This window comes from Gymnodraco acuticeps, unplaced genomic scaffold (assembly GCF_902827175.1).
Source record: "Gymnodraco acuticeps unplaced genomic scaffold, fGymAcu1.1, whole genome shotgun sequence".
NCBI lineage: Eukaryota > Metazoa > Chordata > Actinopteri > Perciformes > Bathydraconidae > Gymnodraco > Gymnodraco acuticeps.
The window spans coordinates 54508-73358 of record NW_022990349.1 but is presented as its reverse complement, the minus strand read 5'-3'; the positions used below and the strand labels follow the sequence as shown (position 1 = coordinate 73358).

Sequence of the window (18851 nt, the reverse complement as noted above, 5' to 3'; positions counted from 1 at the left end):
TTACTTACTTACTTTGTTACTAACTTACTTAGTTAGTTACTTAGTTACTAACTTACTTACTTTGTTACTAACTTACTTACTTTGTTACTAACTTACTTACTTAGTTACTAACTTACTTACTTTGTTACTTAGTTACTAACTTACTTACTTTGTTACTAACTTACTTACTTTGTTACTAACTTACTTACTTTGTTACTAACTTACTTACTTTGTTACTAACTTACTTACTTTGTTACTTACTTACTTACTTTGTTACTAACTTACTTACTTAGTTACTTTGTTAGTGACTTTGTTACTAACTTACTTACTTTGTTACTAACTTACTTACTTTGTTACTAACTTACTTACTTTGTTACTAACTTACTTACTTAGTTACTTTGTTAGTGACTTTGTTACTAACTTACTTACTTTGTTACTAACTTACTTACTTAGTTACTTTGTTAGTGACTTTGTTACTGACTTACTTAGTTACTAACTTACTTACTTTGTTACTAACTTACTTACTTTGTTACTAACTTACTTACTTTGTTACTAACTTACTTACTTTGTTACTAACTTACTTACTTTGTTACTTACTTACTTTGTTACTAACTTACTTAGTTACTAACTTACTTAGTTAGTTACTAACTTACTTACTTAGTTACTAACTTACTTACTTTGTTACTAACTTACTTACTTTGTTACTAACTTACTTACTTAGTTAGTTACTTTGTTACTTAGTTACTAACTTACTTACTTTGTTACTAACTTACTTACTTTGTTACTTAGTTACTTTGTTACTAACTTACTTACTTTGTTACTTTGTTACTAACTTACTTTGTTACTAACTTACTTACTTTGTTAGTTACTTTGTTACTTACTTTGTTACTAACTTACTTAGTTACTAACTTACTTACTTTGTTACTTACTTAGTTACTAACTTACTTACTTACTAAGTTACTTACTTTGTTACTAACTTACTTACTTTGTTACTGCCTTACTTACTTAGTTACTTTGTTACTAACTTACTTACTTTGTTAGTTACTTTGTTACTTAGTTACTAACTTACTTACTTAGTTACTAACTTACTTACTTTGTTACTAACTTACTTACTTAGTTACTAACTTACTTACTTTGTTACTAACTTACTTAGTTACTTAGTTACTAACTTACTTACTTTGTTACTAACTTACTTACTTTGTTACTAACTTACTTACTTTGTTACTTAGTTACTAACTTACTTACTTTGTTACTAACTTACTTACTTTGTTACTAACTTACTTACGTTGTTACTAACTTACTTAGTTACTAACTTACTTACTTTGTTAGTGACTTTGTTACTAACTTACTTACTTTGTTACTAACTTACTTTGTTACTAACTTACTTACTTTGTTACTAACTTACTTTGTTACTTAGTTACTAACTTACTTACTTTGTTATTAACTTACTTACTTTGTTACTTAGTTACTAACTTACTTACTTTGTTACTAACTTACTTACTTTGTTACTAACTTACTTACTTTGTTAGTTACTTTGTTACTAACTTACTTACTTTGTTACTAACTTACTTACTTTGTTACTGCCTTACTTACTTAGTTACTTACTTTGTTACTAACTTACTTACTTTGTTACTAACTTACTTACTTTGTTACTAACTTACTTACTTTGTTAGTTACTTTGTTACTAACTTACTTACTTTGTTACTAACTTACTTAGTTACTAACTTACTTACTTTGTTACTTACTTAGTTACTAACTTACTTACTTAGTTACTAACTTACTTACTTTGTTACTAACTTACTTTGTTACTGCCTTACTTACTTAGTTACTTTGTTACTAACTTACTTACTTTGTTACTAACTTACTTTGTTACTGCCTTACTTACTTAGTTACTTTGTTACTAACTTACTTAGTAACTTTGTTACTAACTTACTTACTTTGTTAGTTACTTTGTTACTAACTTACTTACTTAGTTACTAACTTACTTACTTTGTTACTAACTTACTTACTTTGTTACTTAGTTACTAACTTACTTACTTTGTTACTAACTTACTTTGTTACTTAGTTACTAACTTACTTACTTTGTTACTAACTTACTTACTTTGTTACTAAGTTACTAACTTACTTACTTTGTTACTAACTTACTTACTTTGTTACTAACTTACTTACTTTGTTACTAACTTACTTACTTTGTTACTAACTTACTTACTTTGTTACTAACTTACTTACTTTGTTAGTTACTTTGTTACTAACTTACTTACTTTGTTACTAACTTACTTACTTTGTTACTAACTTACTTACTTTGTTAGTTACTTTGTTACTTTGTTACTAACTTACTTACTTTGTTACTAACTTACTTAGTTACTAACTTACTTACTTTGTTACTAACTTACTTACTTTGTTAGTTACTTTGTTACTAACTTACTTACTTTGTTACTTAGTTACTAACTTACTTACTTAGTTACTAACTTACTTACTTTGTTACTAACTTACTTACTTTGTTACTAACTTACTTACTTTGTTACTAACTTACTTACTTTGTTACTTAGTTACTAACTTACTTACTTTGTTACTAACTTACTTACTTTGTTACTTTGTTACTAACTTACTTACTTTGTTACTAACTTACTTACTTTGTTAGTTACTTTGTTACTAACTTACTTACTTTGTTACTTAGTTACTAACTTACTTACTTAGTTACTAACTTACTTACTTTGTTACTAACTTACTTACTTTGTTACTTACTTACTTTGTTACTAACTTACTTACTTTGTTACTAACTTACTTACTTTGTTAGTTACTTTGTTACTAACTTACTTACTTTGTTACTAACTTACTTACTTTGTTACTTAGTTACTAACTTACTTACTTTGTTACTAACTTACTTAGTTACTAACTTACTTACTTTGTTAGTTACTTTGTTACTAACTTACTTACTTTGTTACTTAGTTACTAACTTACTTACTTTGTTACTAACTTACTTACTTTGTTACTAACTTACTTACTTACTAACTTACTTACTTAGTTACTAACTTACTTACTTTGTTACTAACTTACTTACTTTGTTACTAACTTACTTACTTTGTTACTTAGTTACTAACTTACTTACTTTGTTACTAACTTACTTACTTTGTTACTAACTTACTTACTTAGTTACTTTGTTACTAACTTACTTACTTTGTTACTAACTTACTTACTTTGTTACTAACTTACTTACTTTGTTACTTAGTTACTAACTTACTTACTTTGTTACTAACGTACTTACTTTGTTACTAACTTACTTACTTTGTTAGTTACTTTGTTACTAACTTACTTACTTTGTTACTAACTTCCTTACTAACTTACTTACTTTGTTACTTAGTTACTAACTTACTTACTTTGTTACTAACTTACTTACTTTGTTAGTTACTTTGTTACTAACTTACTTACTTTGTTACTAACTTACTTAGTTACTAACTTACTTACTTTGTTAGTTACTTTGTTACTAACTTACTTACTTTGTTACTTAGTTACTAACTTACTTAGTTACTAACTTACTTACTTAGTTACTAACTTACTTACTTAGTTACTTTGTTACTTAGTTACTAACTTACTTACTTTGTTACTAACTTACTTACTTTGTTACTAACTTACTTACTTTGTTACTTAGTTAGTTACTTTGTTACTTAGTTACTAACTTACTTTGTTACTAACTTACTTACTTTGTTACTAACTAACTTACTTTGTTACTTACTTAGTTACTTTGTTACTTAGTTACTAACTTACTTACTTTGTTACTAACTTACTTACTTTGTTACTAACTAACTTACTTTGTTACTTACTTAGTTACTTTGTTACTTAGTTACTAACTTACTTACTTTGTTACTTACTTAGTTACTAACTAACTATGTTACTTACTTACTTTGTTACTTACTTACCAATCAGAGCAGACTGGGCTCTGGTTTCAGACAGAGGGTGAAAAGAGGCTTATCTTGATTCATTTTCACAATAATAAAAAGTAACACACAAACATGTAATTGGCCAGGAACAGGTTTTATATAAAATTTGAACAGTGGATACAGAGGCGATATTATGTGTATAAAAAAATACATACAATAAAAAGGAAAAATAAATGAATCTTTTTTTACTATTTTGAGCAGATGTTAGCTGATGAAATGTAAAAGGCACTAAATGTACAACATTCCAGTTTTAGAGACGTTTGAAACAGAGCTCACCCCGAGATGAACGAGAAACACAACAAAACAAAAGAAAAATCACAGGGAATTTGTTGTCTTTGATTTGCAAGACATAGTGCAGATTTCACAACATAAACATAGGAAACAACTCTCAAAAAACACACAACTATTTACCATCGAAGAAACACTAAGACTCGTTGTGAGCGTCCACTCGGACACTTTTTAAGACACCAAACGTTGGTCGGAAAAACGTTCATAATTTATAGTTTACATCACAATTTTCTACAACAGCACTGAACACTGCGACGAGTCACAAGGAGCGAAGCGACCGGCAGCTGTCGGTATCATACAGGATGTTTTTGATTTGGTAAATACACTGAAATACATGCTAACTGGAGAAAGAAACAAATAGAACAACGTTACAGAGAAAACACACCTGGAAGACTACAGTGCCTGCAGACAGGGTCCATTCAAAAGGGATCAAATTAAGGTTTTAATTAGTTGGATGAAAGTATTTAGAGTTATGAATTATAACATGAGTCCAGATTGATGTACGCAAGGATTACTTCTAGTTAAATACATGTTTTCACACATTTTTGATTAATTATCATGATTTTTGGTTCATAACGTTGGCTAATGGTGATTTTGGGAGATTTTGACACGTGATGTAGTTTTTTTTTAGATTTATTGACGAGAAAAAGGCACATTTCCTACCCTGGTGGGACGATACATTTCTATTCTACCCACTGATTGTGTTTTCAGCTGCGTTACAAGCTTTACAGTCATTGTTGATACAGACGTTTAGTCATTCAAGGTACAAATCGTGAGCTCAGCGGAAAAGAAAACCCACTGAAACTGGCACACAACGGTAATCTACATTATCAGGGACATTCACTATGATACAATCTACCCAAGAATACTTTTTAACAGTAGTTTGTGTGAAATTAACATACTTTTCTATAAATGCGTATTCAAAATGAGTTTTACAGAGCTTTAAAGTGATTTTTTGCTCATTGTTTAGCTGTTTTGTTTAACTATCACCACTCTTAAGTCACTTTAAGAGCTGAGTAAAAGCTGTAAAAGGCCACTTTAGAAACTAGCTGAGAGCATTAAGCAGCTAGAGTCAGATTTTACTCAGAATTAAGGGAGAGGAGACCAAAAATGGAGATAAAAAGGGAGAAAATTGGACTAAAATCCATCAGTTTCACGGAAAAATAATATAGAAATCATTCAGATGTTGATCTGAATGTGTAAATTAACAGTTTGCTAAGGTTTTGGGGTCACTATTAATTAGAAATTGCATCAAAACCCCCTTTGTAAGCTAAACAAATAGTTAGATTTTTCTCTGAAGTTAGGTGGAGGAGACAAAAATCGGAGATAAAAGTGAAAGCAAATTCGACTTTAATCCATAAAGTGGACACAAACATGACTCCAAATAAATTAAATGTTGCTCTGAATGTGGAAATGTTCAGTTTGCAAAGGTTTTGGAGTCAATATTCAGGAATTGTGAAACAAAAACACCCTTTAAACTCAAGGAAAAGTCAGATTCTCCTCAGACGTTAGGTGGAGGAGACCAAAAATGGAGCTAAAAGAATCAGAAAAAATGGATAAAGAGGGTTTTGGATTCAATATTAATGAAGAATTGCAACAGAAACACCCTTTAAAATCCAGAAACGTCCCCCTAACTAAGAGTTTATTGACTAAATCCAGTTGAATTCAAGCCGTTTTGAATCGACTGGCTCCCTGCAGGCACTGTATATGTTGGAGTGTTTCCTGACGAACAATTAAGACTTTAAAAAACAAAGCATGCCACCAACTTTCTCTAGCCTCTACAGCAAACTATACATCCTCAGCCATAGCACACACTGGAATGAGTTACAGTAAACAGCACTATATCTTACATGAAATTGGAATATATACAAATACTGGTCAACATGGAGATTTACTGCATTCTGAATCACAAGCTGAAGGCATTTACTGCGACACAAATATCACTCTCATAGGTAACCACAGACAGAAACAAAAACAGAAGAATTTGGCTTTTTTTCAATGCTTAAAGCTAAATAAAAATCAGATGTTGGAATGCATTTAAAGCTGGAAACAACCTTCCCTCATATTAGTGTTGATATTTGGCCCATTACGTGGAAACAAAAATAGCTTTTACACAGTATACAGAGACGAAAAGAATAGCATATGTTCATGATAATTCTCATTATGTTAGTAAATTGCATGCAAACAGTGTTTTTAAAGCATTGTCCAGTTTCCATAGCAGATGTTTCACCTCAGTTTAACGTCATGCATATATTCTAAAAGTGTTAAATTAAAACCTGGCTGGTTGTGATGCAGAACATAAAACTCTTTCTCGGTGCATTGCATGTTTGTTCCTATGTATATATGTATTTTAAAGACGACGAAAAAAAACGGTTGCACTGAGGTGAAAATCAAAAAAGGAGGCAGTGTTTTTTTTTTTGTCACGAGGTACCACAACATGCCAGAAGCATTCACAGTAACATAATGTCAGAGTACCATAATGTCAGTCTGTAGATGTTAATATTACTGCATGCAGAGTTACTGAAGGCAATGTGAAGAACATCACTGAGGCATCTGCAGACTGTTGCACCGACTTCAAGAGTTTGAATTCAATTGTAGCTTCGCAGGAATGTCATTAAAGTCAGTGACTCCTGATAGAAAATGAAGATTATTAAGAGTGTTATTTTTATTCCAAGCATTCTTCTTTTCTGGAGATGGACAGAATGGATAAAACCAAATGTCAGGATGGACTTTGGAACGAAATACATCGGGATTTTGACGATATTTTAGCGTTGGCTATTAAGTGTTTTTACGCGACTGTTAACAAAGATGTTGTTAATATGGATATAATGTTGGAGCAGTCAATCAAATAAAAGCCAGAAAGTGTTGGTAAAGGATTTGGAAAGTGATGCATCCAAACATCACCTCAATCGCCTATTGCCATATTTGGAATACATTTAAAAAAAATGCTCCCTTTTTTTAAATCAATTGATGATATAACAAATCAATACATTCTGCAATGTCAGCACAGCTTTGGTAAATCCTGATCCACTGTTGTCATTACTGATTCAATTATGTTTTTTAAAATATATTTCAATTAGGTTTTGTTGCCTTTATACTAGCGGTGATTTAATGGTGCGTTCACAGAAGCTGGGAATTTGAAAAGTGTGTTAGAGTACTCCGTTTACAGGCAGAAGGATAAATCGTATTTTTTGTGATTAAATCCCTTCCTTTACTTGTTAGTAGCGTTCATTTCTGCGATCCTGTTTTGATTAGAATCAGCTGTTATTACAGTATATAAGATTATTTTATTTATAGTGATTAAGTGTGAAATGAAGTCACAATGAAGCAGTTTGAAACTCAACATTAAATGTATTATTCCAGCTGGTGCAACAGCCTGCAGAGCCCTACGATAATAAAACATAAAATAAATGATATCATATGACGGCATTCTTGATTTCAACGAACCATTTAAAGACGGAGTGACGGAGTGTCCATTGGGGTGTTTTTCTAAATAAAAGCACATTGAGATTTGATCATGTCATGCTTTCAGAGGATGAAGAAAAGATCAAATAAAATAAAGAAACTGCACCGACTGTGTCCCTGTTATATGATATATTTTCCCCACCCTTCCCAAGAGCAGCTGATAGAGAGGTCTGATACTTTACTGTGTTTTTTTTTGTTTTTTTTAACGTGTTTGGTCCCCAGTTCCTCTTCAGTTTTTACGGATGTCAGCGTAGACCACTGGCTCCATCTTGTGGAAGGAGCTCCTGCTGCCCGAGTGATCCAACTGGGCGTATATCACCGGGCCCTGCGGGGGAACGGGAGGAAAGGGGCATAAAAACATCAGTAAAAACCACTAAAATATGTACATTAGGGTGGTCCTTAGTGCCATGTACATTTTCAAATTCATTTATTTTTAGCTCCAACCACCGGAATTCGTTATGATAGTCAAGAAAACTCTCCTGGTGAATTCCAACAACATTTACCCCTCCCTCATCGACCTTGAAGTTTAGCCTCACGTAGGGTGGTCCTTAAAATTAAAGTGGGAAAGTCTAAGCTCCAACCCCCAGAATTAATTCTATTAGTCAAGAAAACTCTCCTGGTGAATGTTTTCCTCAATCTGACAACATGTACCCCCCCCTCATCTTCCAGGTCGATGAGGGGGGGGTACATGTTGTCAGATTGAGGAAAACATTCACCAGGAGAGTTTTCTTGACAAATTAAGCTCAGCGTAAGTTCAACCAGGAAGACCGTCTTTACTCTTCATTTACTATTCCCATGTAACTACTGTCTCTCCTCTCAATAAGTGATCGGGGGCGTTACTCTCCAGCTTGACCAATCACTTCGCTCTATTCTCACAAGCCTATCATAGCGCTCCGCTAACCCTTTTAAATCTGCTCTCCCCTCTGACAGCTGTCATTTCAGGTGACTCGACTCAACCCTCCTCCACCCCTGTCCACCTCATGTCCCTCTGAATCCAGGGTCAAGCTAAGCCCCTCCCCTTCAGACCGAACCCTACTATCCATTCTCCACCACCAGGGTCAAGCTAAACCCCTCCCCTTCAGACCGAACCCAACTATCCATTCACCACCACCAGGGTCAAGCTAAGCCCCTCCCCTTCAGACCGAACCCAACTATCCATTCACCACCACCAGGGTCAAGCTAAGCCCCTCCCCTTCAGATCGAACCCAACCATCCATTCACCACCACCAGGGTCAAGCTAAGCCCCTCCCGTTCAGACCGACCCCAACTATCCATTCACCACCACCAGGTTCAAGCTAAGCCCCTCCCCTTCAGACCGAACCCAACCATCCATCCATTCACCACCACCAGGGTCAAGCTAAGCCCCTCCCCTTCAGATCGAACCCAACCATCCATTCACCACCACCAGGGTCAAGCTAAGCCCCTCCCGTTCAGACCGAACCCAACTATCCATTCACCACCACCAGGGTCAAGCTAAGCCACTCCCCTTCAGACCGAACCCAACTATCCATTCACCACCACCAGGGTCAAGCTAAGCCCCTCCCCTTCAGACCGAACCCAACCATCCATCCATTCACCACCACCAGGGTCAAGCTAAGCCCCTCCCCTTCAGATCGAACCCAACCATCCATTCACCACCACCAGGGTCAAGCTAAGCCCCTCCCGTTCAGACCGAACCCAACTATCCATTCACCACCACCAGGGTCAAGCTAAGCCCCTCCCCTTCAGACCGAACCCAACTATCCATTCACCACCACCAGGGTCAAGCTAAACCCCTCCCCTTCAGACCGAACCCAACTATCCATTCACCACCTCCAGTGTCAAGCTAAGCCACTCCCCTTCAGACCGAACCCAACTATCCTTTCACCACCACCAGGGTCAAGCTAAGCCACTCCCCTTCAGACCGAACCCAACTATCCATTCACCACCTCCAGTGTCTAGACCCCATCGGATCGGTTCTCCCCTCCTGATACTCCCGCACAACGGGGGCCTAATCGCCAAAACTCCATTACATTAATTTGTGTATTCCTGGCAATAAATATGTGTTCTTATCAAAACCATCTCTCCTGAATGAATTCTGGGGGTTGGAGCTTAAACTTTCCGACTTTCAAGGACCACCCTAATGTATATATGATTAAGCAAAGCACAGAGATATAACACTCCTGAGAACTGGAAAAAAAATGTTTTTTAAATGTCATTTATTATTTTTATATGTCTCCTATTTTCCTAAATCTTTTTTTTTTTTGGACAAAGTAGTTACTGTTGGACTCATATTTAAGTTTTGAATGTTTAATTATTTATAAATGTTATTCATTAATATTTTTAAATATTGACTATTAATTAAGAGATTACACAATAAGCTCAAGCAAATTAATAAATATGAATTTTGTTTTATTCAAACATTATATTTTTTTAAATATATATAATATATATGTTAAAGGTAGGGTAGGAGAAACCAGCTCGAGTGCCAATTTTCGCCACAAAAGACATTTTAAAAAACATTTTATTCTATGTATTTCATATTCTGGTCATACTTTCATACATTTTAATTCGGTAAATGATTTAAAAATGTTTAACACATTCAAGGTTTTTATTTGAATTATTCATGAATCACATTTAAATATTATTAAAAGCTTTAATATTTTTAAATATTGACTTGGGAAATTACACAATGAACTTAAATCGAAAATAAATACGAATTATGGGGAAAAATATCCATATTTCATATTCAAACATACCTTTTAAATTACATATTTAAAAAAAGGAACCATGTACTGAATAATACCCTGAATCAGTGAAATAAACTCTTTGGCCCCCCCAGCTCGTACCTGTACCGGCCCCGAGGGGTTGGGGCCCCTGGAGCTCTCCAGATTGACCTCCACCTTCTTTCGGGGCTTGGGAGCCTGAGAGCTCACGCTTTCCAAGGACGTGCATCTATTTTAGGTTTAGCGATTCCCCGGGTGTTGAGCAATCATTGGTGCACAGTCAAATGGAGACAGAGACAGACAGATGGGACACGAGACAAAAATAAATAATGAGGGATGAGACACGACAACATAGAGGAGACTGGAGGTGCACTGATGGGCTTCAATTAACACTACATTTTAATTCATAAAACAAAAAAATATGATTTCTTTCTCTATTTTCTGGTGTTTTACAAAACAAACCCAATTAAACGTCAGGGCTAGAATGATATATGTCGGATTAATTGATAATGTTGTATTACATCAAATTCATTAAATGTATTTGTATTCATCTACCACAGGATAAGGCATGCTTTATGATGAAAAATGTGCTTATTATTTGCGTAAATTGTCATTTTAATCTATTGTACAGTGTTTTCTACATGGGATTTAAGTCATTAATCAATATAAATGATCCATACAAATGGCCCAACTATGATATTATTTATTTATGTCTTAATGTTGGTCAAATACATCAAATTATTAGATTTATTATGTATTTTATTATTAATATTGTATGTATTAACAACAGGATAAGATACACTTTCTCATTAAAAGGGGCTTGTATCAGAATTTAGAGAATTTCCAATTGAAAACATGTCATTTCGGGGGAATAACACACATTTGTAGTCATCAGTGCACCTCGAGTCAAGACACTGCAGTAAGAGAGAAAGTCTAATAACTTTTTTAACATTTCCTCCAAACATTTCAAGGTGATTCGGCAGTGGTGGTACTTTAGATTTACTTTAACTTAATACTATGCTCGTTTAAATGTTGAGGTAAATCAGGGGTGTCAAACTCAAGGCCCGGGGGCCAAATCCGGCCCATGACTTAATTTCATGTGGCCCCACAAGAGCTTGCAAAGAATAATACGTTTATTATACGATTACATGCCGATTTACAGATGCACGTTGCCCATAAACTACATGTCCCACAATGCATCTCAAATTTGACTTTTTTTTCTCAGAATTTGACTTTTTTTTCTTCTAAATATGCCTTTTTTCTTAGAATTGTTTTTGTAAATGTTACTTTTTTTTTTTTTTAAATGTCACTTTTTTCTTCAAAATTTCACCTTTTAAAAAACAAAATTGGACTTTTTTTGAACTTTTCTTTTAAAATCATTTTATGACATTCTCACTGAAGAGACTTGCAATTATTTTCCCTAGACTTCTGCTTTCAGACGTAGTTAATTATGAAGTTATTACCCTATCCGATAATAATCCAATGCGGAGGAAAACAATGTAATATAATACATTATTTTATATATATGATATATTTATATATGTATTTTTATATAGTTAAAAGTTACAACCGGCCCTTTGAGTGCAGCCATAATGCAGATGTGGATGAAATTGAGTTTGACTCCCCTGGTGTAAATGAAGGATCTCAGTACTTTTCCACCACTGCTTGACACCTTGAAACATTTCTGTTGACATTGACGTTTTATTTAAAAAAATAAAAGCAATAATAAGCTGGTGATCGAGACGAGTTAGTTTGGAGTTTTAGTGGAAACATATGAAGAACAAGCACAAGAGACGACATGCAGATTAATGACGTTAAAGAGAGTGTTAGAGGGAGGTTAAACAGGAATGAGAGGACAGAGACCGGCACCAGTGAGAACACCCACAACATCCCAGAGATAAAACCAGCCAGGTGCTTTTTTATTAATTTAAAGAGGCCTTAAAGCTCATTTAAAGCATGCGAGGCAAACATGATCAAACTACCTAAAACACAAAAAGGTAATTCAGTCCTTTGTCTTTATATTAGGGTTGTAATGGTTTACCAGGCTGTTAAAATGTAAGGTTATCGTACTGGGTTGTTTGTTTTTCTACGGTAATGTGCTGTATGTGCTATCGTGCTGCTAAATGCAAATTAACATGCTTTATAGCTGTATAACGTACTTTAGTTACATGCAATATTATAACGTGCTGTTCTCATTCAGGGGTTATATATATATATATGTGTGTTGTGATGTGTTCAGGTGCGTAATGAGTTCTATAAGGTCTCCCAGGGGTTATATATATATGTGCTGTGATGTGTTCAGGTGCGTAATGAGTTCTCTAAGGACTCCCAGGGGTTATATATGTGTGTTGTGATGTGTTCAGGTGCGTAATGAGTTCTATAAGGTCTCCCAGGGGTTATATATATATATATATATGTTGTGATGTGTTCAGGTGCGTAATGAGTTCCATAAGGTCTCCCAGGGGTTATATATATGTGTTGTGATGCGTTCAGGTGCGTTAATTAAAAAAAATTAAATAATAATAATTGGGAAAATAATAATAATGCTAGTGATTATTAATAACAATACATATAATAATAATAATAATAATAACTTCATCATAATAGTGTAATACCTATACCATGAGCATTTCTCAGGGTGTTATTGTACAGTGAAAATCTCATACCGTTACAACCCATACTCTAAACAAACATGAATGATTAGTAACAACATCCAATCATAACAAGTAAACAACAACAGATCAGACATCAAACTGATTTTCACACAGAGAGAGAGAGACCCAGCTCCCATGCAGAAAGAGTTAGAGGTGTTACAGGAGGATGACTAAACCACTGTGGGCGTCGCATATACATTTAGATATTCAAGAAAAAATAACTCGACCACACACAATGTGAGAAACTGAAAACACATTATATCGTATTATTATATTCGTTTAGACGTCTTGTTGTAAAGGTAATATATTATTTAATTCCTCAAATTAGAGTAGGTAGAGTTAATACATAGGTAAAAATGCTATCTTCACATCAATTGAAATCATAACACTTAGTTTATAAAGCCCTTTTTAAAAACACAACAATCAAAACAAGTTAATATATATCTGCTTTTTTGTTACTTTTATGTATGCACCACGACATCAAGTCAAATTCCTCGTACGTGTAAACCTACCTGATATCTGTTTCTTCTGATATCTATTATATATGCATTTGGGAAAATACTATACTATATCCATTATACTTTATATATATATTGAGGAGGGGACACTGACCCTTCGTATTCGTGGCGGCTGTGCATCACCCTCATGACGACGCAGGCGGCCACAGCGATGAGGACGAGCAGAAACAACGCTCCACAAACTGCTCCCACTATAACCGCCATGTTGTTCTGAGGGAGGGACTCTGGACGAAACAAAAACACACATGGTAGGTTAAAATGTTTATTTTGGGGTATTAAAGGCAACTTTTTGTCTTTCTTCCGCACCTTAAAATGACCTAACCCACATACATGGTACATTTCCTTTTTAGCAATAATTCCAACCTAAAATTTGGTAATTTTAAGAAAAATCAAAACGCAAGGATGCAAGATAAATGCCTCAAATATTAAAAAATGTATAGAGTATGTTTGACTATTTATCCACGCTTATTTCATTTCCAAAAAGTAAGATATCAAACTAAAACAAAGCAGTTTGAAATGGTTTTCAATGTTTTCAATTACTAACCTTTATTTATACTGATTTTAAAAGATGTAGTACTTTGATTACTTTATTTATTCTATAAATGTTTACATATTCTATAGAATAGATATAGAATAGAATATGGAGGGATGAAACCCTCTGTAATGGTCACACATGCAGAGCACACACAGTGACATGTGTCCTCTGTTACAGGAAGTCTAACAGATTATCTTATTTGTGAGAAAATGAGAACGTCGTGTGTTTGTCGAAGTTCTGAGTTGTTTTTTAAAATGTACAATCGTAAATCTGTTCATCTGTCAAAGATTTCTCATTCAGAGGTTAGTGTTATGAATTATTAATCCGTCAACTATCCAGCACTTAACGCTTTCAAATCAAGTTATGTGAGGAAACGTTTTTTCTATTTTCTGCATCCTTACTTTTGGCAAAATTGTACAGAATTAGATCTGGATTTGTTCTTTCAAATCGCACAGAGCCTTTACGATGTCTTTGGGTGGAATCATGAGTTATCCAATTGATCATTTCAAAAGTCAAATGAGCAGAATTAGATCAGGGTGTTGTCTCAATCAGGTAACAGGCGCTGCGCCCTCTTACTCTCGGTGTAAATATTAAAGTGATGCCAGAAAACAATATTTCTGTTCGTCAAAAACTGTATAAATACTCCAAAGATATGAAAATGGTGTCAAATAGAGCAGCAGACACAGCTTTGTTTTTACGGAGCTACGACTTCATGTTGTTGTTGTTTACGTCTTGAATTGATATATCTTATAATAGAGAGAGAAGAGAATATGGAGGGATGAAACCCTCTGTAATGGTCACACATGCAGAGCACACACAGTGACATGTGTTCTCTGCTTTTAACCCATCCTCGTACCAGGAGTCTAGTTCTAGGAGCAGTGGGCAGCTATTTTACAGCGCAATGGGAGTGGGGGGTGTCCGGTGCCTTGCTCAAGGGCACCAAGGCAGGGCAGGAGGTGAACTGGGACCTCTCCAAGTAGCAGTCCACACTCCATATTTTAGGTCTGGTCGGGGACTTGAACCGGCTCACAGTCCAAGCCCCTACTGACTGAGCCACTGCCGGCCTATCTTATGTTATGCAGCTAATTTTATTTCAACCTATTATTTCCTCATTTGTATTATTGTTAGGAAGTGTGTTTTATTTTCTACAATGTTGGCACTTAACTGTTTTGATGTTTTTCTCTTTTACCATGATTGTAAAGCGAGGTGTGTGGCATTACTACTAAAGTGGTATCTTCACAGTAAAACACATCAACATAATGTGAGATGTGTTTTGAAAACGGTCCACACACACACAAGACAGCGTGAGAAAGACCCACCTCCGCTCATTTTAACTGGTTTTCTCAGCATGACGAATTAACACGGTTGTGGTTCTGTTCATAAAACACAGTCAGAGTAAAAGAACCACGCAGCAGCAACATAACATCTTTGTGTTCAGCAAAGAAATACTGCAGTGCAGCATTGTGGGGGCAGAATAACAAGTAAACACACAACATCCTCTATTTAGACTATGCACTGCTTTCTAGATACAAACGCTGGAGAAAGACCAGACTACCACCTGGAGGGAGGGGTGACTCACAGCTGAGCCAAAAGATAACAAGCCGTCACATGCACCGATACTAAGCAAACAAAAAACAGGAATGCACCTGCTGGATCAGCGTTTCTACGTTGGGTTCAACCAGATATCACAATAAAACTGACGGGAACAGAGCCCCTAATGTGCTTTTGGGGGTTTTTCCTTTCCTGTAGTGTGTTATACGGGTTTTAGTGCATGTAAATGGTCTGCAAATACTAAAATCCCACTCCCCCCCCCCTGCCTGAAACGCCTCCATTGGACTCCTTTGTTTACTTCTCTAACATAGTGACATCACTGCATAACACTTGCACCTCTATTTGCTAACACTCCAACACATTGTACGTGATAGGCTAAGGGGCGGGACATCTCTAATCGGTTGACCAATTAAAGTAGAGACACTACATACTGATATACACCTGAATATCAGCAGGAGAGGACTCTTTAAAGTAGAGACACTACATACTGATATACACCTGAACATCAGCAGGAGAGGACTCTTTAAAGTAGAGACACTACATACTGATATACACCTGAACATCAGCAGGAGAGGACTCTTTAAAGTAGAGACACTACATACTGATATACACCTGAACATCAGCAGGAGAGGACTCTTTAAAGTAGAGACACTACATACTGATATACACCTGAACATCAGCAGGAGAGGACTCTTTAAAGTAGAGACACTACATACTGATATACACCTGAACATCAGTAGGAGAGGACTCTTTAAAGTAGAGACACTACATACTGATATACACCTGAACATCAGCAGGAGAGGACTCTTTAAAGTAGAGACACTACATACTGATATACACCTGAACATCAGCAGGAGAGGACTCTTTAAAGTAGAGACACTACATACTGATATACACCTGAACATTAGCAGGAGAGGACTCTTTAAAGTAGAGACACTACATATTGATATACACCAGCGGGAGAGGACTCTTTAAAGTAGAGACACTACCTACTGATATACACCTGAACATCAGCAGGAGAGGACTCTTTAAAGTAGAGACACTACATACTGATATACACCTGAACATCAGCAGGAGAGGACTCTTTAAAGTAGAGACACTACATACTGATATACACCTGAACATCAGCAGGAGAGGACTCTTTAAGTAGAGACACTACATACTGATATACACCTGAACATCAGCTGGAGAGGACTCTTTAAAGTAGAGATACTACATACTGATATACACCTGAACATCAGCAGGAGAGGACTCTTTAAAGTAGAGACACTACATACTGATATACACCTGAACATCAGCAGGAGAGGACTCTTTAATGTAGAGACACTACATACTGATATACACCTGAACATCAGCAGGAGAGGACTCTTTAAAGTAGAGACACTACATACTGATATACACCTGAACATCAGCAGGAGAGGACTCTTTAAAGTAGAGACTCTACATACTGATATACACCTGAACATCAGCAGGAGAGGACTCTTTAAAGTAGAGACACTACATACTGATATGAAGCTGACATTTGCAGAATGCGGCCTCTTTAATTCTGTCTTTGAAGGTATTTGATAGTAATTGATCCAATTAAATAAAACTTAATTTATACACACAACTTGACAAACGTTATAGAGAAAATAAATTAAAGGTCCCTTGTTCGTACATATTTTTGTTTTTGCACTTTATTGATATTTCTAGTCTAGTTTTGCTTAAATTACTTAAAACCTTTTACTGCTCTTTTTTGCTGTAGTACACCTTTGTCAAACTTGGCAGAGACAAGAAGAAACCCCAAAATGCTGATACGATGGAGAGCAGCACGCAAACACCAGAGTAACCAAGGTGTAACCAAGGTAAACAACTCCTTTCACCATCCTGTTGGGGAGGCACTCGTGCTGCGTGTGCATTGCTCTTGGCACGATCCCAACACAGAACATATTCTATTGCCTTCCTGCAGCTTATCACGTTAAAACATTTCAGTTTCTACACGTCTGACGAGGTTTAAAGACATGAGGTTTGGAGATTCAAAAGGAAATCCTGTTTGGTTTAAAACTAGATTCAAAGATTGGTGCAGCAGCATTTCTGGATTTACTTTGCAACCAATACCAAATGAGTCTCAAACTGCACCTTCATTGTCGATAAAAAGCTACATAGACAGGAAAAAGTCCTCCTCTTTCCAAGGCCTTTAAAAAGATGCAGGTACATTTAGAAAAATAAATCTCTTGTGTAATCAAACTCTTCTCAGCAACCTGCATCGAGTTGACCTGATTTTCATCTGAGAAAGAAACCCCTATCAATAAAAGGACGTCGTGTGGAATGATACGGTGGGACCGAGTATATGCCATATTTTGGAAAAGGTATGAACTATTGACGTATACAGGAATCGCATTTATTATTTTAACCCGATAATACCACATTGGGATCAACATATCGGTGATGCAATCCTCTGGAGGAGAGCTAGTTAGCATTAGCTGTTTGCCGAGATGGGAAGTAGTGGAGTACAAATACTTTGTTATTGTACTTAAGTACATTTTTCTTGCATCAGTACTTTACTCCACTACTTATTTTTCTGACGACTTTTTACTTTGACTTCTTACATGTTGAACCCAAATACCTGTACTTTCTACTTCTTACATGTTGAACACAAATACCTGTACTTTCTACTTCTTACATGTTGAACACAAATACCTGTACTTTCTACTTCTTACATGTTGAACACAAATACCTGTACTTTCTACTTCTTACATGTTGAACTCAAATACCTGTACTTTCTACTTCTACATGTTGAACACCAAATACCTGTACTTTCTACTTCTTACATGTTGAACTCAAATACCTGTACTTTCTACTTCTTACATGTTGAACTCAAATACCTGTACTTTCTACTTCTTACATGTTGAACCCAAATACCTGTACTTTCTACTTCTTACATGTTGAACTCAAATACCTGTACTTTCTACTTCTTACATGTTTGAACACAAATACCTGTACCTTCTACTTCTTACATGTTGAACACAAATACCTGTACTTTCTACTTCTTACATGTTGAACCCAAATACCTGTACTTTCTACTTCTTACATGTTGAACACAAATACCTGTACTTTCTACTTCTTACATGTTGAACTCAAATACCTGTACCTTCTACTTCTTACATGTTGAACACAAATACCTGTACTTTCTACTTCTTACATGTTGAACCCAAATACCTGTACTTTCTACTTCTTAC

General features: G+C 35.2%; 1 protein-coding gene across 1 annotated transcript in view; it reads right to left on the bottom strand.

Moving 5' to 3' along the window:
• Window positions 1–3992: 3992 nt before the first annotated feature.
• The window catches only part of mpzl1l (myelin protein zero-like 1 like), a 30220-nt gene continuing 15361 nt past the window's right edge, over window positions 3993–18851 (bottom strand). The window contains exons 4-6 of the mRNA XM_034223958.1: window positions 13642–13771; window positions 10499–10604; window positions 3993–7995 (exon numbers count right to left, since the gene is read on the bottom strand). Coding sequence (XP_034079849.1) covers window positions 7900–7995; window positions 10499–10604; window positions 13642–13771 — 332 coding nt within the window. The 3' untranslated portion in view covers window positions 3993–7899. The remainder of the gene's footprint in view (window positions 7996–10498; window positions 10605–13641; window positions 13772–18851) is intronic.